Below are 23,376 nucleotides of genomic sequence, written 5' to 3'. Positions count from 1 at the left end.
AGCCAAGCAGGTGACCGGGCATCTCTGCGGACAGAGGAAGGTTAGCCCATGTCTGCTCTTTTGTCTTTATCGAACTATTCATCTATTTTTTTCATCTAAATATGTAAATTTAAATATTTAAGTAGCAATACATATATTTATCTGTAGTTTATACTATGCAAATATATTAATATATTTAATACATACAAGAATATGTTATTAAAATATAATAGTAACACATGCTTATTATAGAAAAATATGAAGAAAAACTAAAAATCATCCGTGGGCTTCCTTACTACCCAGACACAGCCCCTGTTAATATTTGGCTGTGTATTGCCCTACTATTTTCTTCTGTGATCTATATGCAGTGAAGTCAATATACCAAGCATTTAGCTTTGCACCCCACTCCTTTCTTTGCTTAATATCAATTCATAAGCATTCTCAACACTTATCTTTGAAATGTTTTCCTCGAAGGAGTGTTTCTCTTTCCTTTGTAAATCGAATTGGAAACGATCTAGCCCTCAGATCCCTAACTGTGTGCCCACAAAATTTTCTGAGAAGAGTATCACTGTGAGTTGGAGTGAATCCCACTCCTACATCACCATTTGGAGTAGAAGCGGACATTTCCACCTCAAGTGCGTTCAAAGCACAATGCACTTGTATTCAGATCATGGGACCCTCAGTTGCAAAACATTTTTATGCCTTTCACTTTTTTTTCCAGTTGAGTTTAAGGGTGGCATAAGCCGGGAAACCTGGAGGAAGGAGTTTTCTGAATTGCAATTAAGTTAAAAAAAAAATCACCTTGGGCAGGGATGAGTCCTTTTTGGCTTTGTCTGGATTTTCCCCCTTATTCATGCACAGGATGGTATCTACATTTAGCACTATACCTTTCACCAATGGAGTCCCTTCCTATGGCTCTGAGCCAGAGTCTGGTCCTGGAATGTTCAGTCAAGCTCAAGGAGGTTGGGCTACACTTCTCTTAAGTCACATGTTTCCTCACTGCACAACTCAGAAAAACCAGGAAAATCATCTCCAGGATTTCCTTTTAGAGGAATGGAGATGGGGGCAAGTGGAAGGAGAAAATAGGCACCCCCAAACTTCTAAGGAATTTAGAGAGCCAGACCCCACCACCCCAGAATGAACACATCCAGACTCCCAGCTTGACAACTGGAGAAGGTAAGGCCAGAACCAGGCTGCCCCCAGGCCTCCAGGCTGAGGTCTTGAAGGGGCTCCAAATTAGGAGGGGCACTTGTGGACCTCTAAATGCATCCTGGGAAGGGGCGCCTGGGTGGCTCAGTGGGTTAAATGCATCCTGGGGCCCAGCATCTGGAGTGATACACAAAGATTCTTAGGCTCAAGCTCACCTCCTCTTTGGCCACTGCCACTTAGAAATCTGCTGCAAATTTCTAGGACTTTTCCTTTTGCTGAGCATTATAAAACCTGCATATGGCATTATACCATTCCCTGATGGGATGTCTTCATATGGCATTACCAGGTTCAGTGCTTAGCAGTAACCCATTTGGGGGTTCACCCTTCTAGAATAAACAATATTTAGCTGTTCCCTTGCATGCCCTAACTACTGCCCCAATGCCCCATTTTGTCCTTCCTAAGGTTCCCTATGTGCACTCACGAGGCACTCCCTCGTCTCTTGCTCCCAGCTGAGACCAGTGTAGCCTGGAGCCCACGCCTGCCGCAGAGCCAAGTCATCTGGAGACAGAGAGCAGGAAGGAGCCTCTGGCCCTGAACCTGTTGAGTGAGGTGCAGAAGCAAGGCAGGGTGAAAAGAAGCAGAAGGTAAGACTACAGGAAAAGGGAGATCTGGAGAAGGAGAAGGGAGAGAAGTAAAAAATAAAAAAAAAGGGGCGCCTGGGTGGCTCAGTGGGTTAAGCCTCTGCCTTTGGCTTAGGTCACGATCTCAGGGTCCTGGGATCGAGTTCCGCATCGGGCTCTCTGCTCAGCAGGAAGCCTGCTTCCCTTCCTCTCTCTCTGCCTGCCTCTCTGCCTACTTGTGATCTCTCTCTCTGTGTGTCAAATAAATAGATAAAATATGAAAAAAAAATAAAAAAGAAGATGAGAAAAGAGAACATGGGCAGGAAACAGAGAAAGAAAAGAAAGCTAGGAGTAGAAGACCAGGAGAAAAGGAGACACAAAGAGGGACGCAGAAGGAGGAAGAGAAGGCTGCAGGAGAGGCTGAGCTGGGAAGCAGGGGGGTGGGGGTGGGGTGTGGACTGAAGGGGGCTGACCCTCCGACACTGTGGGGGGCGTGCAGGGGCAGTGAGACAGCCTGGAGGCCCTGTGCTCTGAGCCCGAAGCCTTCATTTCTGCGCTGAGCTCCTGGAATCCTCTGGGACTGCCCAAATGAGCCGGGGTGGGGTGGGGAGAGAGGATGTCTCGGTACAGTGTGTGCATTAGAGAATTAGCTCCCTAGGTAATGGGATTAGAGCGAGCCGGGCAGGCCGAGGCCTGGAATGGAGATATATTGCCTGTGCGCCTCTCCGATGTGGCTGCAACGAAGCTTCCCCTGAAGAAATTTCCCATTAATGGGTTTGATGGCACAACAGACAGGGGGCAGCTGGAGCTGTGGCCAGTGGCGGGGTGTAAATTGCCTCCGATGAAACTGCGGAGTCACTTTTGTCCCTTTCAAACAAGATAAAAATTAGTGCGAGACCTTGATGAACTCTCCTTGGCCGGTGGGGACAAGGGAAAAGCGAGAGGGCTGGCTAATTTGATTCCGGGCTCTGCCTGCAGACGGCTGGGCTCCTCCCAGGGAGCGGAGGCAGACACGCAGATGGCAGCGGTCCAACGTGGGGACTGAAAAGCCCCAAGAATGCAGGACCTATAGCCCAGGGCCTTCCGTTGTGCTCCCAACACCGTGGCAAGCAAGACTGGGGTCACACGAGTGCTTGGGGCTTTCCAGAAGTCAATCAGCCTGGGTCTAAACCATGGAAAGAGCTCTGTGTCATTAGGTGGTTACGAGCCCAGGCTCATGCCGGCACACGCTGCCCTACCCCTTACCACGGGGCTTGCTCCCATTTTCCAGGTGAAAATACAGAGCCCAGAGGGCCTCTGTGACCTGCCTCAGTTCCCACAGCCAGTTATGGACGGAGCGGAGAACCTGTAGGCTCCTGGCTCCAGCCTTTCCAAGACAGCCGTGTCTCAAATCTGTAAATTTTACTGGTCTTTAAAACTTTTAACACCAAAGAGCCTGACCTTTTAGAACCTATAAACTTAAAAAAAATTCTGCAACCTGGAGTCCCATCTGGCCCCTCTAGGCGCCCGCTGCTAGGGAAGGGCTGGCCTTGCTTTCCTGGGTGTCCGATCACGTCCCAGCATGACTTTTCTCTATCCAGGCCCTGGTCCTTGGAGTGGCCTGTTCCTGCCCCACTCCACCAATCATCCCTGCTATTTTCCAAGCTCGCTGTGTGCCAGGCACTGTGCTAAGCACGTTATCGTATTTCGCCTCTATTTCCTATGAAGAAGATCTCATGACTCTCACATTGCAGATAAGGAAATTAAGGCACAGGGAAGTTTACCAACCTTTGTGGAATTATGTAGCTGGTAAATGGAGGGTGAGACATTTGGACCTACAAACTCAAAAACCTGGGCCCACCTTACGTCACGGAGTTCCAGAACATTCTGCAGGCTTGACACCCAGGCTAACTGGACTCTGGATCCAATCCCAGGTACAGCTGGGGGTCCCCATGCCTACCTTGATTGCTCTGATTGAAAGGGCAGGCTCATTGGGCTGGCTGCACATAAGCCTATGAATTAAAGATATTTTTATTAGAGAGTAGTCATGAGTAAGAATACATGATAAGTTTATGGACCATTATGTTCGTTGTTTGCCCCGGGACAGAGTGGACTCAGAAATACTGCCCTTTACCATCCTGGCCCCAACAGAGTAGACCCTGTTTCTGCAAATGCTATGTTATGGGGCTTCACAGTAAATTTGGGACCAGGAATCTCTGTAGTCCCTCCTCCTGGTAAGGAAAGGATGATAGAGTTTTTGAAGTGTAATAGTACTGTTGAGTCTGGGTGCATGGGTTTCCTTAAAAGGATGGGGTTTTTCTTGTCACCTGTCACCTGAGGAGGCCTTTTGTAGTCCTCCAAGCACACAGGATGGGACTCCTGTGGGAAATGGCACAGTGGAGTTTTTTTTTTCTCTGATTATTGACCTTAAAGGTCAAGGTGGCTGAGTTATTTTAAGGGGCTTATATGGCTACTCTCCCCACACAGACAGACAAGGAGTAGGAATGAAGAAACACAAGCAAGGGGCCTGTGAAGTTGTGCTGCTCCTTTGGGACCCTCTAAAGCACTGTGGGGACATGAGGAGAGATTTGGCAGGTCTGGGATAACGGAGAGCTGTGAGGCCTATAAGACCAAGTGTTTCAGTCTGCAAAGACTCCTTTGCTTCCTTCCCCAGTCTCTTCCCTTCATATGTGTTCGTGTGGGAATTCTCAGCCTTGATCCATCACACTAAGCGGGGAGAAGGAAGGGGACTCTGCTCCTGAATTGGCCAGAATGGTGGCAGCAGCAATGGCCTGAGAGAGAAAACACCTGAGGAAAGTGAATTCTAAGGGTCTGTGATGGGTTGATTGGCCCCACTGCTCCACCTGCCTGGAGACATTCCTGCTGCAAAACCCTGGAGATCTGGGAACTTGTCTGCACAGGGGAGGTGGCCGTCCTTCCTTCAGACCATGAGGGAATCATGAGCATGAGAAACAGCAGAGAGGAAGACCTGCCTTTCCTCTCCCCTCCCCTCCTTCCTGGCACAGGAGGGAACAGTCTCACTCCAGATCCTTGCAAGGATCCAAGACCCAGATGCTCCAGCTTCTGAAGAATGTCTCCTTCCTATGCAATGAAGCTTCCCCTCGTACCTCTTTCCCCAAATCTCCATCAAATTCTGTTTGTTGGCCACAAACACACAGCTGACTCCAGGGTGGTCTCCAGGAAGAAAGTCGCCAGGGAAGGTGCATCTAGATAACCAGCAAGCTGGTAGCAAAGCCAGGCCTTATTGTGGCTGGTGATGGGTCATTAGCCCAATGGTCACCCCAGAGCTGGACCTGGGGACAGAAGGCCATTTGGCTTAAATTTCTCTTTTCCCTGACTTCTAATTTCTCGAGAGGAAAAGATCAGAGAGGACTTTCTATCCATTCCCTGGCTTCTGGGAAGATTACGGTCTTAATATATTGTTATTAGTATTTTCCGAAAAATTTTCAAAGAAAGAAACCTCACAAGCCCCTTTGGGATTCTGAGGCAAAATCTCCTCTAATATTAAACTTTAATTGCCCTTGGTACCATTTGGATCATTTCCTTTCATCCTGTAGAAATGAGTTCCGTCTCCTATCCGTTCTCTCCATTGTCTCTGAGAGGTGTGGAGAACACTGTGACCGTTTCTGGGCTTTTCCAGAGCCCAGCATGCGGGTTTTCCATGCATTTTCCTACACATTCTTTCACTTTGATGGTCACAAGAGCACGCTGAGTGAGGCGACGCGGACCCCACTCGGAGACATGCAGTGACCTGCCCGAGGTCACTCAGCGAACAGGTGGCCGAGCCCGGTTTCAGACCCTAAGCCCAGCAAGGGCGGCGCGCGTGAAGATGGGATTCTCTCTTTTCTCCCTTCTCCCTTTTCCACTCGGGGAAGGAGCCAAGAGACTGTCGTGGTTGTTGCCTCAGCGGCCGTGAGATGTGGAACTGGGGATGGGGTGTGGGGGGAGGGAGACGTTTTCTCTATCTGCCTGTTATGCCTTTAAATTTCGTACTGTGTAAATATATCATCTCTTAAAAAAATCCCAAAAACAAAACAACAAGTTGGGTTTTTGAAAGGAAGGTGGAGGAAGAGTGGACTACAAGCCGGCTCTAGCCCTGGTTCCATCGTAAACTTCCTGGGTAGCCCCAGGCAAACCAGCTGAGCTCTCTGTGCCTCACTCATGTCACCTACCAAATGGGAACAAAGGAATAATTGCTCTCCCTACAAAGTTCACCTGTCTGCCAAATTCACAGACTCGTTTTGAGAATCATACAGTTCCGGAATCATGAATCTGGAACGGGAAAGGCAATGCCAGCAGTCCCGGTTCAAATTACGCACGCCCCCTCCCAGGTATTCTGAGACCTGCTCCCTCTTCCCTACCACACAATTACAAAATGTGTAATTCATGAGTCATGAGAAAAGCACAGACTCTGGAGTCAGACTTGACCTCAGATCTCGGTTGCTCAGCTTACCAGTCATAGGACGCTGGTGAAGACACCTGAAGCAGCTAACCTCAGTTTTCCCAAGTCCAAAGTGGGCATAAGCACACATGTCCCCCCACGGGGCCATGAGGCTTTGATGGGCTTGAGCAAGGTAGGGAGGGAGTGTAACACCCCCACGTAACCTAGACTCAGAAGCTACTAGTTTTCTTCCCATTGCAAGCAAAAGGGATCAATAGAATGAATAAATAAATGAAATAATGGCTTGTGAACACTCTATAAGAGTTAAATACAGCCACTGAGCCTGAAAGGGGTGGGTTGGGGGTAGCTTGTCCTGGGGACGCAGGGTGGAGCCTGGGAAGAGGGGAAGGAACTGGAAAGCGATAGCCTGTCTGTGAGCCTGGCTGCCGTGGCCTGCCTCCAGCATCACCTTCTCAGCGAGACCTTCTCCAACCACCCTATCCAACATTACCCGTCACACGCACACCCTACAGTCCTTCTGCACGCTGTCTGTCACCATCTCACACCCCACACGCTCGGTTTGTGTATCTTGTTTGTTATCTGTTCCCCCTACCGGACTGTGAGCTCCAAAAGGCGGGGATTTTCCCCGTCTCCGCTTTATGGAGGTATAACTGAGAAATAAAATTGTGCAAAGTGTGCAAAGCGGTGGTTGGATGCATTGTGAAATGATTACTACAATCAAGTCGACGGGCATAGCCACCTCCTCACACAGTAATCTTCGCGTGCGTGTGAGAAGGCTTAGGGTCGACTCTCTCAGCCGGTGTTGAGCAGACAGTACGGTATCGTCACCTGCAGCCACCAGGCTCCACATTAGATCCTGGGAACTTACTCATCTGATAACTGCAAACTGCACCCCTGGCCGACGTCCCCTCTACCCCAACCCCCAGTCCCTGGCAGCCACCATCCATCCAGTCCCCTCTCTGCTTCATGAGTTCAATTTTCTTCTTCTTCTTCTTTCTTTTTTTTTTTTTTGCTCCCACACATAGTGCGCAGTACAGTCTGTCTGTCTGTCCTGTCTGGCTGATACTCACTTAACATAATCCCCTCCAGGTGCATCACATTGTAAATGGCAGGATTTCCTCTTTTCATGACTGAATAATAAATACTTCGTTGGATACAGAGACCAATTTTCTTTATCCATTCACCCACTGATGGACACTTAGGTTGTTTCCAAACTTGGTTACTGTGAATAAGGCTGACAAGGAACCTGGGGGAGCAGATGTCTCTTTCAGTAGTGATTTCACTTCCTTCAAATATTAAATCCAGAAGTGGGACTCCCGGGTCATAGGGTAGCTCTACCTTTAATTCTTTTGAGGAACCCCCATACTGTTTTCCGCAGTGGCTGCCCTGACTGGCATCCCAATCCACGGTGCACAACAGCTCCTTTTGGTCTACCTTCCCACAAATATTTCTTTCTTTCTTTCTGATAACAGCCATTCTAACAGGGCTAAACCTCATCATGGTTTAGACTTGCATCACTCTGATGATTAGTCATGTTGAAAGCATTTTCATGTACCTGTTGGCCATTTGAATATCTTTTCTGAACAGGCATGGGAGAAATTCCAGCCCCGTTCCTAACAAGAGCGAGGCAGGGAGAGCCCACAGCAGGACTAGGCTAAGGAGTCTTCTTCCAACACCACCCAGTGGAAAGGCAGGACCGAATAAGGAGGTCACACGGCCTGCCTGCTTCAGGGACCACGGTCTCATTCCCCTTGACATTTGGGAGAGCAGTCAGCCTAAAAACAAGGTCTTCAACACATCCCAGAAGACACACCTACTTTTGCACCAATGTCTTCTGGAGGTGGAGACATCACAGAGAGCTCCCTTTGGCCTTAGGAACCATCTAGTCCAGCCTCTCTCCGGCACCCAGATCTCTAGGACATCCCCAACCAACGATCTCTCAGCTTTTGCTTGCAGACCTCCTCCTGAAGAGGAGATCTTTCGTGACTGTGACCGCCCAGCACAGTTTTGCAGAGATCTTTCTTACACTGTGTTTCTCCCCAATGCTCTCCTTTAGGATATTGAGAAGTCTAATTCCTCCTCGACACCAAGTCCTTCCACCATCATGCCCATTCACGTGCTGGCCCAGCCCCTCACTTATGTCAGCGCAGAGCGGAACAGGCAGGACCTGGCTAGGGAGAGCAGAGGCCACACATGACTCTCCTTGGGGCCTGCAGTACGTGTCATCGGCCTGGGGCCTCAGCCGTGCTTGGCGGGGTCCTCTGAATGGACAGAGGAGTGAGCACATCGGTGGGAGCTTCTCCATCTGTAAGGGAAGAAAGTGAATCTCAGGGAAGCTAAGGGACCTCAGCAAGGCCATGCAATTCCCAGCCCCACGACGAGTTCCCAGTTCGGAGGACTTTCCAGGGTTCCATACCGCAGTGTTCAGAGAGCTTGTTTTACTGTGTCGTCTCTCTTTCAGGCTAGGCCCAGTTAACTCCACGGAAGCAGCCCACCTGGGTCCTGTTCCCACGCCGCTCACCTGCTGTGGCCCTACCATCCTTCTGCGCCCTCCATCCAGAACCTTCGCTCTAGCTCTTTACTCTCCCAGGAGCTCCCCCTCCCAGATGTCCGCTTGGCTGATTCCCCCTCACCTCCTTCAGGTCTTTGCCTAAACCTCACCTGTTCAATGAAGCTGGTGCTGACTAATCCGCTTAGGACCTTCACCTGCCTGGTCCCATCTGCCCCGCCCTCTTACCTGGCCCTACTTTTTCTTTTGTTCCATGGCCATATCATCCCCTAACATCCTATGTGATTGACATGATGACTCCTTACTGTCTGCCTCCACTAATAGAACGTCAGCACCATGAGGGCAGGGAGCAAGTATTTCCCAAGTACCCAGAACCGTGCCTGACATCTAGTAGGGGCTCAATAAATATTTGTTGAGCGAGTCTCCTACTTGGAGGACCTGGCAGGGCCCCGGGTCTGAACCACCTCCTGTGGGACACAGTAGGTGCTGAATACATGTTTGTTAAAACATAGATTACCTGATTACGTGACAAGTCTATGCTGCTTGTAGCACTGTGTATCAGGTACTTCCTAAATGGCTGGAGGGAGGGAGGTGTCATAGGGTCTCCAGGGGTTGCCACAGAAGTCCTATCATGGCTCTGGCCTAGACGATGCCCCTTATCTCAGGCCCCACAGGAGATGTGTGCAGCTGGCTCACGGTTGCCCTTTTGCTTTCTAGCCCATCTTGGATGGCCCATATGGTAGGCTGGGTAATGGCCCCAAAGAGACTAAGGTCCTAATCCCTGGAACCTGTGACTGTTGCCTTGTGCAGTAAAAGAGAGATTGCAGATGGGATTGTATTAAGGATTGTGAGATAGAGAAATTATTCTGAATTATCCTCGTCGGCCCTATATGGAATCATGAGTGTCCTCCTAAGAGGGAGGCAGAGGAGGTTTGATGAGAGAAGAGAAAGCCATGTGGAAGCAGAAGCAGAAAGCAGAGCTGAGCTTGGAAGGTGGGCGGCCCCTAGAAGCTGAAAAAGAAAACAGATTCTCCCCTTATAGCCTCCAGGATGAACCAGTCCTGCCAACACCTTGCCTTTTACCCAGTGACACTGACTTTGAACTTCTGGCCTCTAGGGCTGTAAAAGAACACCTTCGTGTTGTTTAAGCCGCTAAAGTTGTGGTGATTCGTTACGGCAGCCCCAGGATACACAGCATCCTACAGGCTGCTCCCCCCTTCACAAACACCAGCATAAACCCCCCGTCTGTATTTTCACATCGCCCAAACCTGGGAAACTCAGGCTGGAGTAGACCAGCGCCGCAACGTCCTGAGTAGTTTCAGCCCCTGAGAGCTTGATGTTCTGCCTCTAGAGTGTTGTTCCGAGTAAAGCCACCCACTTCCTCCTCCTCCGGAGCTCTCCAAATGCTGTAAATAGACCCTGAAGTGCCTTGCTGGCCTGGAGTAGCTTCCCAGAGAGGACACTTTCAATCTTCCTGCTTCCAAGTATTTAATTAGTCCTAAATGAAGAGTCCTCCAAAAGCGTACAGCACTTTTGCACATTTGCTGACATAATCACATTTGCTGTTGCCTCTGATCATCATCCTGGAAATGTTCCTTCCCTTCTGGCTCCCCTGGAGGTGGTTTCATAAGCAGTGAGAGCAACACCATTTTCCAAAGCATGTCCCCTGGTCTCACCGGAACTTCTGAATTCCGTAGTGGGATTTGCCACTCCACCAAGTAACGGCTGAGCTGACCAGTCCAGAGTATTCCTGAAGCCCACACGTAATCACCATGATTCAGTGTTTCGTAGTACTTGTGTCCTATGTCCTCTCATCAGGGTGACCATCCTGGAAGGTAGAATTATTATTCCTTCCTTACAAATGAGGACACTGGGGCTCACTCTACAGTGGGAACCCACTGAGCATAGGGGTTAGAAACTGGATATGGTGGTCATTCATTTATACTCCAAACATTCTGGCTGTCCCCCTTTCTGGGTGCTTGGAAAGACTGCCTTTCCTGGTGACATGATATTTAAGTGGTTTGCATGATGAGGACAATGGGACAATGGGTTAGGTTGTGAGCGGAAGAGACAGATATGCCTTTCAGGCCTGGAAAGACCCTTGTGAGGTCTCTTTCCTTCTGCTAAGGTGACCGACAATGTCCCAGAAAGAGGCAGCTTCACCAGCCTGGGTCTCAGAGGGAAGACATGGCCCAGAACTGGAGCTGACCTGCGGTGGGCACACAACATGCTGTAAAGCAATTTGGGGGTCCTTGTTGCTAGCCTCTCCCGATTAACCCAGTTCCAATGTCAGCTCTGCTATTTTCCAGCTCTGTGGCCTTGGATGGACCCATCAGCTTCTCTAGGGCCTGGCAGTGTGGATGGATAGAATCTAGCATAGAGTTCTGGGGAGGAGCTAATGAGATAATAGGAATAAGATGCTTAGTGTTATAGCTGCCATGTAGTAAGTCCTCAGTAAATGGAAGTTGTAGTCACTACAACTAGGGGGCCAGAGTGCCCTAGTTAGGAATGGTTGGAAGGGTATGGGACAAGGAAGGGCTCATGCTTTGGAGCAACTGTTATGTCTTATACACTTGCAGAGTCTTCATTCTAAATGTTGGGTGTCACAATCCCTATTTTACAGAGGAGTAAACTGAGGCTCAGAGAAGTATTTAAGTTGTCTAGCATCATGAAGCTATTAAGTGGTGGCACCAGGATTTGAATTTATGCTTGGGTGACTCTCTCTCCATCATCTTACCTTCCTTGAAAGAGAATTCCCCACCCTCTTGCTCTGTTGGTGGGAACGCAAATCGGGGCAGAAAACAGTATGGAGGTTCCACGAAAAGTTAAAAATAGAACTGCCCTACGATCGAGCAATTGCACTATTAAGTATTTACCTAGAGAATTCAAAAATACTAATTCAAAGTGATACATGTGAGGTGTACATACGAGCATTATCTATAATAGCTCAATTATGGAAGCAGCCCAAGTGCTCATCGATTGATGAACGGATAAAGATGTGGGGTGTATATACACACAGTGTAACATCACTCAGCCTGGAAAAGAATGAAATCTTGCCATTTGCAACAATGTGGATGGAGCTAGAGAGTATTACACTAAGTGAAATAAGTCAATCAGAGAAAGAGAAACACCATATGATTTTACTCATATGTGGAATTTAAGAAACAAAATAAAGGAAAGAGAGAGAAAGAGAGGCAACCCAAGAAACAGACTCTTAACTATAGAGAGCAAAATGATGGTCACAGAGGGGAGTTGAGTGGGGGGAGTGAAACAGGTGATGGGGAAGAAGGGAGGGCACCTGGGGTGGTGGGCACCGGGTGATGTATGGAGATGCTGACACTATACTGTACACCTGAAACCAGTATCACACTATATGTTAACTAACTGGAATTAAAATTAAAAATTTAAGGGGCGCCTGGGTGGTTCAGTGGGTTAAGCCTCTGCCTTCAGATCAGGTCACGATCTCAGGGTCCTGGGATCGAGTCCCACTTCCGGCTCTCTGCTCAGCAGGGAGCCTGCTTCCCTCTCTCTCTCTGCCTGCCTCTCGGTCTACTTGTGATCTCTGTCAAATAAATAAATAAAATCTTTTTAAAAAAATTAAAAATTTAAAAAAGAAAGAATTTCCCCAGTGCCAGGCACGCAATTCCCCCTGAAACCCCACCTCGTCCACTCCACCCTCAAGCCGGCCTCATCACTTTCCAACATCGGCATGGCTCATCAGGGGCTCTGAAATGCCAGCCTTCTCCAGCCGTCTCCCCAGATCGTCCACCCCGACTTGACCTGCAGCAGTCTCGCCTCATTTTGGATGCCTCCCCTGCCCTTCACCTGCTTCTCTTTGCCTGGGCAGGGAAGCGCGGAGGTTCTCAGGATTCTAGCCCAAGACAGCCTGTGTACCTTTGAACCCAAAGGCACTGGGGCAGGGCCTCCTGCCCAGCAGGGTAAGACCTCAAGGAAGTGCACTGCATCAGGAAATAGGAGACCCCAGCTCTCCCATGGGCTCTGCATTGAGAATAACAGTCCCTTACCTTGGCAGCTTCCATGCCCAGGAGCTCATTTAACTCTGCCACGGCCCCTAGGAGGAGGGAGGCCACCTGCTTCTACCACCGTCTCCCCGAACACGACACTAAAGCCATCTAGATACGGAAGCTTCTGGATGCTCCCTGAGATAAGCCTGAGTTCAAATTCCACTCTTTCGCCTCCTCATTGATATGAGGCAGGTCACTTCCCCTCTCTGGGCCTCAGTTTCTGTATTTACCCATTTATCCTACCCTAAGAACGGAATTGGATACAGTACGGGCAGTGTGACACAGAGTTTAAGTGTCCCATTGCTAGGGGCGATCCGTAATCATCTTTACCACTGTCTAGGCTTTATTGTTCTCCTGTCCCAGCCTCATCTGAAAAACGAGAGCCTTGAACGAGCTGGTGTCGTTCCTCCTCCAACTCTGAGTGACCGCCTCACACACACACGCACGTGCGCACGCCTATACAGGCGCGCATACACACTCACACAGCCTAAAGAGGCAGAGCAAGGGGCCCAGAGCCTATAAAGGCACAATGACAAGCCTGTGCATCCTCCGTGTGAAGTTCAAGTGCCAGAGAGAGTGCCAGGGTGGCTGAAAGGCGAGAGGGCAGGCAGTGCCAGGGAGATGGGCTCTTCCCCTCCCCACCCCCGTACCTAGTGCAATGTGAGAAGGCAGCAAAGCCCTCACCCATGGTGGCTTGGCTTTCTGGGAGGCAGGTGTGTGGGCCAGCACTGTGTGCATGGGTCCCATGCTGGGCTTGTGCCAGACACAGGAAGGAGGACTGCAGTGCGGACCCTGCGGTCTCGGGTCCACCTCTGCTCGTGTGCCAAGCCTTGGTGGGCTCAGCGGTCTGCCCAGTGCAGCAAGTGGGTTCTGGGGGGGACAGGGGTCGCCTGATCATTGGTGCCAGCGGCCTGGCTCTGGCTCTCCTAAAGGGAGGGTGTCTGCTGTCAGGGGAAGGAGGGCAGTGGAAGGGGCCTTCCTCTCCCTTCACTCTCTTCTCCCCGCGGATGGCACACACAGAGCCATCTCCGCCATCTGCCCACAGCCTATAATTCAGTTGCCCAGCTGCACGGAGTGCTTGACTGCTCTGATTGTGGGGAGGGCAGATTACTGAGTGAGTGGGGTGATTGGCAGGTGCCCTGTGGGCCCAGCTGCCCGGGTCACAGAGGCGGGTTCCACAGGAGTCTGTGCTGCCCCTGAACCCCAGCTCCCGGGCCTGCTGTGGGGTTCCGTCCAGGAACTCCCACTGCCATCCAGGCTTCTGTAACTGTTTCCATCCAGGCTTCTGTAACTGCCGTGCGCAGGAGAATCCTCTGGGGTCAGGTGGGTTCAGGTCCTGACTCCGTAGGTCTGAGAGGACCCAAGATTCTGCATTTCTAACGGTTCCTGTGCTGCTGAGGCTGCTGATCCAGAGACTATGCATGGAAGAAATCTTTAGAGTTGACATAGTTTTTTAAATATATATTTATATAAATCTCAATCTCTCTGGGCACTGGTAAAAGCTCTGTGGAAACGTGGCAAATAATAATAATTGCTCTCGCTCTCGATGCTTCTAATGCGAGCTACGTGCTCAGGGCTTCATAAATCTTATCTCGTTCGGTCCTCACAGTGCCTCGGGGAAAAGCTCTTTCTCAGAATTCACAGATGAGGGTAAAAATGGACATTCTGAGCTCAGTCACTTGCCCAAGGTCACGAACCTAATGAGTGGTAGAATTAGAATGCACGCTCCTATCTTCTACGGCGGCCCCCTCCTCTAGCCATCTATAAAGTCAACAAAGATGAGCCTCTCTTAGGAAGTGATGATCAAGGGTATGAGCTCTGGAGTGATACTGTGTCTGACCACAGCGGAGTCCCCAAGAGCTCAGAGTCTGGAGCCAGACTGCCTAGATTTGAATCCTAGCTTTGTCCCTTGCTAATTTGGTGATCTTAGACAATGTCCTTAACCTCCACGTACTTTAGTTTCTTCAACTGTGAAGTAGCAATGATAATACTAGAGTTGTTATGAGGATTATATACACCAGGAGGTCTCATTATATGTACATATCTCGTAATATATGTAATCTTCATAATAACCCTCATATTATCTATCTGTCATCTATCTAATGAGATTACCCATAGAGATCAGTGTCTGGCCCAAATATCAGTGATCTTGATCACTTGAGAAATGGGGACATTGATACCCACGATAAAAATGATTACTTAACCAAGTGCTTAGCATGTGTTGGACACATCTGTAAGCACTTTACATATCGTCATTCATTCAGTTCTCCTAAGAACCCTATAAGCTAGGGTTGGTATTAATCCTATTTTATAGATGACGCTGTGGCACAGAGGTCACATGACCTGCCCTAATCACATAGCTAATAAGTGGTGAGTGGAATTCGAACCTGGTGTGGTTCACCCAAAACATACGGCCACACGGATTGTTTGCTGTGTGTCAGGCACTGTCGTAGGCACTGGAAGCCCAGCGGGGAACACAATAACCTCCCTGCTCTCCCAGGGCTGGCGTTCTTGGGGTTCTACAACATTGTGTCACCTAAGCACGCTGCATGGTGTTTGACACGTGACGAAAGCCTCGAAAACACCGTTTTCCCTCTTACCCCTCTCTCTCCCGGAGCAGACATCACCAACTGATCACAGCCCTCTTTCCCACAGAGCCCACTTAGGGCCCCCAAACCTGTCTCAAGACGGCACTCCGTCAGGTTTGCATGGAGAGCAAACCATGTGGGCTCTGAGTAACTGTGCTCTAGGGCAACAAATGAATACTTCGGACTCCAAAGCCCGTGGTGTCCACCACCTGGGGGCGGAAGCAGCAAAGCTAGGAGACAGGGGTTGGGAAGGTTTGTACAGGAAAGAGCTGAGAAGCTGAGATTAGCCAGGGAGATGGGAAGAAAAAGAAATGCCAACAGCACCTCGACCCTCTTGCTCTTGGCCCAGGGCTCTCCAAAGAGGATGATCAGGGTGACCGGGGGTAAGGTCTGCTCAGGGTCTGGCCATCCACATGCAGCCCTGGTCCCTAGGGCCACTGAGTAGGGCTGATAATCCTGCTAGGTCCAGGTCTTCAGAGGCTGGCACTAGGCTGGGGGAAAGGTAGAGGGGGCAAGGCAAGGGGCAAGCAAGCATGCCCCACTCCATCCAATGGATCCGGACTCTGTTCCCTGCCACAGAGCCCGGCACTGCCCAGGAGTGCCTTCCACCCCTGCAGAAATCCTCGCTGCAATGCCTGCTTTATGGCCTCTGCCAAATGAAGCACAAACTTAACTACATCACCCCCCCGACAGGACAGGGGAGGGGGCTGGGGACGCACACTGGGCTGCTCCAGCCCCCTAATCTAATCAGTGGCGTGGGTCATTTCAATTATGGACACCGGAGTGTGATGGGGGCCTGGCTGCTCATCAAAGCCTCCATGCTGTTGCTCAGCTAATTATGAAGCTCTTACTGTCTCAGCAGGTAAATAACTCAGGACTGAAAGGTTTGGGCTGCTGAGATGGAGTGTGAGCCAGGGAACAGGACAGAGAGACGCCTGGGATGAGCCCCAGGGCACAGATGGGGTTGCAGGGAGAGGGGGAGAGCCGTCCTGGAGGGAACAGGGGACTGGGGTGGGGGGCGTCTCTGCCTGGGGGTGATCATCCTACAGCCAGGAGTTGATGGACAAATTCCCTACCTTAAACATAAGATCTGAAGTTTACTAGAAGCCTCAAAGCCGAACCATGAGACAAAAATATCAGGTGCACCACCTTTTGCTAATCTCACCTTTTTTTTTTTTTTTAAGATTTTTATTTATTTATTTGAGAGAGAGAGTGAGAGAAAGAGCGAGCATGAGAGGGGAGAAGGTCAGAGGGACAAGCAGACTCCCCATGGAGCCGGGAGCCCGATGCGGGACTTGATCCCGGGACTCCGGGATCATGACCCGAGCCGAAGGCAGTCGCCCAACAAACTGAGCCTCCCAGGCGCCCCTAATCTCACCTATGTGTATTTCCATCCATGAGAAGTGAATCCTCCCCCCCCCCCCCCCCCCCCACCGAGAGCCACGGGCTGTTTCATGCTGCCTGGCGCCAGGGTTGGAATTGTGACTGCTCTGGTTTGCTTCCTGGTCTGACCTGTCCAGGCTCAAAGCTGGACCCCAGAAGCTGGCTGGGTCCTTGAGATGGAAGGGTGAGAGGTTCAGCTTCCTTAACCACAACAGCTTCTCCCCTCTAGGACAAGCAGGGAGGGAGAGGGGGAGGTCTTGAGGGAGTGAGACCCTCCACCACCTGGATGTGCATGAGGCCATGCACGAGACCCCCCCCCCCCCCAGGCTACAAGAGACCACGGCAGAGTGCCTGCAAGTTATTCTGAGATGGAATGACATATAAAACGGAGGGCTGCCTGTCTAGCCTCGGGCTGTGCTTCGCTAAGTCTTTATTTTAGACATCAGTGAAGTCCCCAGAATTGGAGCTGTGATTTTCTTGGTGAGTTCCAAAACTACCTTAGACTCTGGGAAACAGCAGATGGTCAGAGCATTCACAGCTGGGAGAATCCCATTTTTGCTCTGTTCCTCAGTTTCCTTCCTCTGTGAAACAAATCGTGAAACGGATAAACATGTGGAGGACTTGTGCACAGAAGGGGTGCCGGCGCCCTCCCCGCCTCCCACCGCACAGGGACTCTGCTCTAGGGCCGTTGGTTACTGGCGGTGCTGCTTCCGGATGCAGAGCTGACCCCAGAGCTTCACATGAATCCCCGGCTGCCGTGTTGAGATCAGGGGCCCTTGGTGCTCAGACAAAGGTGGTTCATGCTGGGGCCCAGCTTAGCGGCCAGGCTTCACCCCTGAAGGGCTGCCTCGTAGAGGCACTCACAAAGAACCTGGGGATGTCCTCTAGGGAGGCAGCGGAAGGGAGCTACATGGAGAGTGGAATAGGAAGGCCCTGGGCAGCTCCCCCCACCCGAGTCTCCTACAGGAAGGCACAGGATGGTTTCAGTCCTTGGCCTGTGCGTCCCAGAATAAGGGCACTTGTGGGTTGAACCAGAGCCGATAACTGGATTCTGAGAAAGGCAGTGGGAGAAGGACGACACACCAAAGACTTCAGGCTGGAATCCATCTGTTAACAGCAGGCAGGTCCTATTTTTATTTTGTGATGTATTATCTACTTTTCAGAGTACTGTTAAATACACGGCTTCATTCTGACACTCAGCGTTGTGCGATTTGGTGGAGGAAGTATGAGCTACCCTAACGCCAGACAGGGTAGTTGAAGCTCAAGGTCCCCTGGCTAGATAGTGATGCTGCCAAGACCCCAGCCAGGTGCTTTCTCCAAGTACAGCTGGACAGGAAGGAGGTTCTATAGCGGGGAGTTCACAGCAGGCCTTTTCCCTATAACGGAGGACGTGCAGAGAGATCTAGGGGGTCATTGGAGAGGCTAACTGAGCGGCGGGAGACAGAGGCGGCCGGGGGTAGAAAGGAGGAAGTGAGTAGAGAAACAGGTGGAGGTTTGCATGGACACTTCCTGTTCACAAACTTCTTACACTCCTCATTTCATTAATAGCAGCAGCGGAATTTCATGGACAATTGGCGTTGAGCACTAACTGGGAGGTAATGAGAGAGGGAGGATGCAGGTAAAGGCTGTTTGAATTTAAATTCTTTTTCTTTAGGGGGATGGGGGGGCAGGTTTTTTAAAAGGCAATTTTAGTGTTGCAAAAAGTTCCTAGAAAACAGCTTTGGACTTTTGTGTCCTCTGCTCCTAGCATTAGGGGGGCTGATCTCGCTCTGCCTCCTGAGGCCCACCCAGCAAGCTCCCGATGGCTGCCCCGAAGGCAGGCAGAGCAGGGCTGGAGCCCTGGGAGTCTGACCTTGGGTAGACTCTCGCCTCAGGCCTGGGAGAACACACTAGAGACGTGTCCAACAGCAGCAGTGAGCTGGGATGAGCCGCTCTGCTGTTGTCACTGCAGGGTCGCCAGGAGCAGAGCTCTGTGCGGACCTGTGCAGACATGGCAGAGAGATGACAAGCAGCCAACAGGGGACTCCTCTAGGAGTATGTGGTCTGTGTGACAAGTGATGCGCCTACACACATACATGCCCCACAACACACACACTTACGTACACACATGTATACACACGTACACATGTACAATGCACCCCCACACCTACAACACACACGTGTACACATGCACCCCACATCACACATACATCTACATACACATGCCTACATACACACATGTATACACATATACACACGTATACATGTACCCCCACACCTACATACACACACCCCTACATACCTACCCTACACGTGTACACACAGGTACACATGCACCCAACACATACACACCCACTACAAACACACACCCACAACACACACACCTACATACATACCCCACACACAAACATACACACTCATGCACAGGAAGCCATAAAACATCCAAAGGGGCAAGGCTAAAGGATAAGGTAAAACTGAAGATCGAGAAGGAGACAGAGTCACAGGATGATCAGGTGGAGAGGGTGCAGGAAGGCCGTTTTCAGCAGGGTCCTTAGAGGGGCACACAGATTTGGTGACACAAAAGACTATATGTCAGCTAGCTGTGGAGGCTTGGACGGAATGGCAAGCAGGTGAGCTTGGCCAGACAAAGCCTCCATTAAAAAAAAAAAAAAAAAAAAAAAAAAGCAATGTAAAAGGAAGAAAGTCAAAATAAGAGGAAGGAAAACTTGTGGAAGACTTGAACTCTAACCTTCAGGTGAGGGGGCCCCGGGAACTGCTGTAAGGTAAGCCGGTCAGTACAGATTTGGCTACTGGAGAGTAAGAGCCAGAAGCTGATGAGTTACGCGAGTGCCTAGTGACCAGAGCTCTTCTGTCTTAACAAGCAACTGTTGGCATAGATGGAAAGCTATGGGGCCACAGGGACCGTGAGGGCTAGTTTTGTGTGTGGACTTGGGTAGGCCAGATATTTGATCAAACATTCTTCTAGATGCTTCTGTGAAGGTATTTTTTTAAACATGAGATTAGCATTTAAATCAGTAGACTTTGGTAAAGAAGATTCCCCTCCAGAATGTGGGTGGGCCTCATCCAATCAGTTGAAAGCCTCAAGAGTAAAACACTGGCTTCCTGGAATAAGCGGGAATTTGGCCAGCAGACACGATGCCTCTGCTTTGGACTCAAACTGCAACTATTCCCTGGGCCCCAGCCTACCTGCAGATTTTGGACTGGCCAAGTGACCATAGCCATGTGGGTAGCATGGGCTGAATTGTGTTACCTGCCCCCAAATTCACATTGAAATCCTAACCCCCCAGTGCCTCAGAATGTGCATCTGGAGTAGGGCCTTTAAAGAGGTGGTTCAGGTTAAATGAGGCTGTTCATGTGGGCCTTAATCCAACACAGTCGGTGTCCTCATAAGAGGAATGCGGACACAGATTCGGACACTGCAGAGGGAAAGCCACCTGAGGACACGGGGATAAGGCAGCCAGCTGTGGGCCAAGGACAGAGGCCTCAGAAGAAATCAACTCTGCTGACACCTTGATCCCAGTGGGGAGAAGAGACATTTCTGTTTAAGTGTGGGAGCCTGTGGTGTTTTGTTACGGCAGCCCTAGCTGACAAATACTAGGACAGTGGATTATAATGTCCTTGAACCCAAGGGCCATGCAGGAAGCCTATCCCCCAGTGCCATGCCTTACACATGTTGTGTTGATTTGGTCTGTGAGGTTGGTACCGGCTTCCCTCCAGCAGGTGATGGGGTGCAGGCGGAGAGGTGCTCATGGGAGACAGTGGGAACAAGGGCTTCAGGACACGGATATGGTGCGAATCTTGCATTCTGCTTTGTGCAAGGTTGACCCTGGGAATCAAGTCAAGTGAAGAATGATCTGTGACTGATGGATTTTGTGCTCTCTGGTGTGCCTGACATAACACCTAGGACTTAACCGACAGACAGTAAACATTTTTATGGTTGACTGAATGACCAAGAAAGAACTGGGGGATGAAGTGGTCTTTTGCTTAAAGAAAAAACAACTCTCAAAACATGAATGTATGTAATATACCTAGGCATGTTCTGAACGAGATTGCTAATGGTGGTCACTCTGGGGGAGCGAACCAGAATAAGAAGGCAGGCTTCCTTTTCACTGTAGACCTTGAGATGTCTAGGCACTTTCTTCCAGAATGCCTAATCCTGGGTCATGCAGTGTCCCCTCAGCTGTGAGCTCCTGCACTGAAGGACAAGAGGCAATAAGAAGTGAGGAGTTTGTTAACCCATGTGCCCCCATCTCCACCCCCAAGGAAATCACGTTCACGAGCTGGCCCACAGTGCCCACAGGGAGCACAGGGTGACGGCGTAGAGTCCCAGCACGACGACGTAGGCTTGAAAGAGCAGTCGGTCAAAACGCTGCAGGAGTGCCAGCCACATAACCTCCTGCTGCTCCGCCTGCTCCCAGGTTTGGAAGTAGGTGCTGATGGACCTCAGCTGGAACCAGACCTCCTTCATGGTCCCTGGCTGGACCTGGTGTTCTTGACAGAAGGGGGGCTCTGCGCGAGAGAGGAAAACATCCCGGGTGAGCTGGGGACTCCCGATGCCCCCTGGGCTTCCCACCGCAGCTGACGGCCTCATCCTACAAGGAAGGTTTATAGGGGCAACAGGGTGGTGGATTGGGTTGGGCTGGTGGGGCCGGGGGCAGGGCTTTGCTCGAAGAAGCTCTGCAGATGGTGGCAGAGCTGGGTGGTGCAGGAAGCCTGTCCAGGCTACATCTCCCCCGATCCTCTGAGCCGGGGGCCAGCCCGACTGACTCCAGTGGAGCTTTAGGGGCTGGGATGATTTTATTTATTTATTTAATTTATTTTTTATTTTTTAAAGATTTTATTTATTTATCTGAGAGAGAGAGAATGAGCATGAGTGGAGAAAGGTCTGCGGGAGAAGCAGACTTCCCGTCAAGCAGGAAGCCCAATGTGGGACTCGATCCTGGGACTCCAGGATCATGACCTGAGCCAAAGGTAGTCGCCCAACCAACTGAGCCACCCACACGCCCCTAGGATGATTATTTTTAATTGTGTTATTATTTACATATTATAGTATGTTTCATGTGTACAGCATTACACACACACACACACACAATGATCACCAGAATAAGTCTGGTTAACCACCACCACCACACAGCCACACGTTTTTCCTTGTGATGAGAACTTTCAGGATACACTCTCTTTAGCAGCTTCCAAGTAAACAGTAAAAATACAGAATGCTTCACAAGTCTGCCTCTCATCCCTGAGCAGAGGCCACATTAACCTCTGCACTGTGCCAGTGTTACTACATGTGCTGCCAAAGCGAGTCCTGGGATAATTCACACACCTGTTCACATGAAACAATGGGGACCCAAACACATACAAGCCCGTGTGCACACACACTGGTACTTGATTACTCCAGAGTCAGTCGCTGAGTCGTTCCAGCTGACTGGTTAAAAGTGGAAAATACAAACAAAAACAAGCAAAGTCAACTGAGGGCCTGACCTCTAAGCTAAAGCGAGGCTTTCTGGAAAGTCAGTGAGGTCTCCGGAGAGGTCATATCAAGTGCGGCACAGAGGCTAAGAAGCCAGTGTTCCAGATTTTTCACACAGCAGGACACATGGCCTGGTGCTCCACCAATGGGAACCGGTGTGGAGAGTGATCAAGCAGGACAGGGTAGGGACCCCAAGGCTTCTCACAAACCTGTTGCCCCAGCAAGCTGGGCTCTGGGATCTGTCCTAGGCCCATCAGCATCAGTGACCCCTTGAAGGCACAAGAGGGGCCGTTCCTGCCCAGTGCTCCACTCGTCATGGAGGAATCTGACCAACAGGATGGACTTAAATAAGCTGATAACCAGGAAGGCCATGCAGACCGCGAAGAAGACCCCTGAGGGAAGGAACCAGAGAGCTGTAAGCAGCCACAGTGTCTGGGACCCCTCCCTCCCCTGATCTGTGATGGGAGTCACGGAAGATGGGTGTCTGGTGCCCCCAGGGCTGCTTACCAATCAGAGGGGTGCTCAGTGCGTTCCTGGGCATCTCGTCAGACATGTTGACCCTGAAGACGGTGTAGCCCACCAGCACGCTGGTCTTGAACACAATCCTGGCACGACACGTGGGTGGTAGGTAGAAGCTCCCCAGATCCACGAGCATTAGGAAGATGCTGGGAATCAGCAGGCTCACAACATAGACCAGTGGGCGCCTGCGAATCACTACCTGACCGGGGACAAGGCATCCAGTGAAAAGAGGATCTGTGCTAAGGGACTAGAACCCAGAGTCAAGAACATTCCCTGATGTCCCAACATGTTTGCATAATGTGAAAAAGTTATGTAGTTTAGAAAAAGATTATTTTGTGGTTTAGAAAACAGAAAAAAAAACCCTTTAAGCTTTTATGCAGAACTAATCACTAGTCACTAATTATAAGAAGATGTGGCTATTTATTTGCTGCTTGCTGTATGCCAGGCACCACCCCCAGTGTCTTCTGTTTCCTGTCCTGTTCAATCCTCATGCCCATTTGAAGGGCTGGTTATTATTATCTCCATTCTACAGTCAAAGAAACTGAGGTTCACAGAGATCAAACTGCTTGTTCAAACTCACACAGCTGGCGAGTGAGAAACTGTTTTAAATCCAGGTCTTAAACCAAAATCTTCCTTCTTACGCCACTCATACAACATATTGTACTGCTTTTGGCCTGGCCTGCCCCCCTCTGTGGAATGCGAGCGTCTCCGCACCTGTGTGTCTGTCAGAGT

General features: G+C 50.3%; 1 protein-coding gene across 12 annotated transcripts in view; it reads right to left on the bottom strand.

Moving 5' to 3' along the window:
* Positions 1–17,765: 17,765 nt before the first annotated feature.
* The window catches only part of HTR3B (5-hydroxytryptamine receptor 3B), a 49,386-nt gene continuing 43,775 nt past the window's right edge, over positions 17,766–23,376 (bottom strand). For 11 of the 12 annotated variants that reach the window (XM_059181166.1, XM_059181183.1, XM_059181208.1 and 8 more), the window contains 3 exons: positions 22,633–22,843; positions 22,335–22,517; positions 20,575–21,164 (listed from right to left, as the gene is read on the bottom strand). In XM_059181166.1, coding sequence (XP_059037149.1) covers positions 20,929–21,164; positions 22,335–22,517; positions 22,633–22,843 — 630 coding nt within the window. In that variant the 3' untranslated portion in view covers positions 20,575–20,928. Of the gene's footprint in view, positions 20,482–20,574; positions 21,165–22,334; positions 22,518–22,632; positions 22,844–23,376 lie in introns of those variants that run through there. The other variant, XR_009355517.1, reaches the window with a different exon arrangement.

This window comes from Mustela lutreola, chromosome 1 (genome assembly GCF_030435805.1).
Source record: "Mustela lutreola isolate mMusLut2 chromosome 1, mMusLut2.pri, whole genome shotgun sequence".
Taxonomy (NCBI): Eukaryota; Metazoa; Chordata; class Mammalia; order Carnivora; family Mustelidae; genus Mustela; species Mustela lutreola.
The sequence above is the reverse complement of the archived record's forward strand: the minus strand, read 5'-3'. Positions and strand labels throughout refer to the sequence as shown.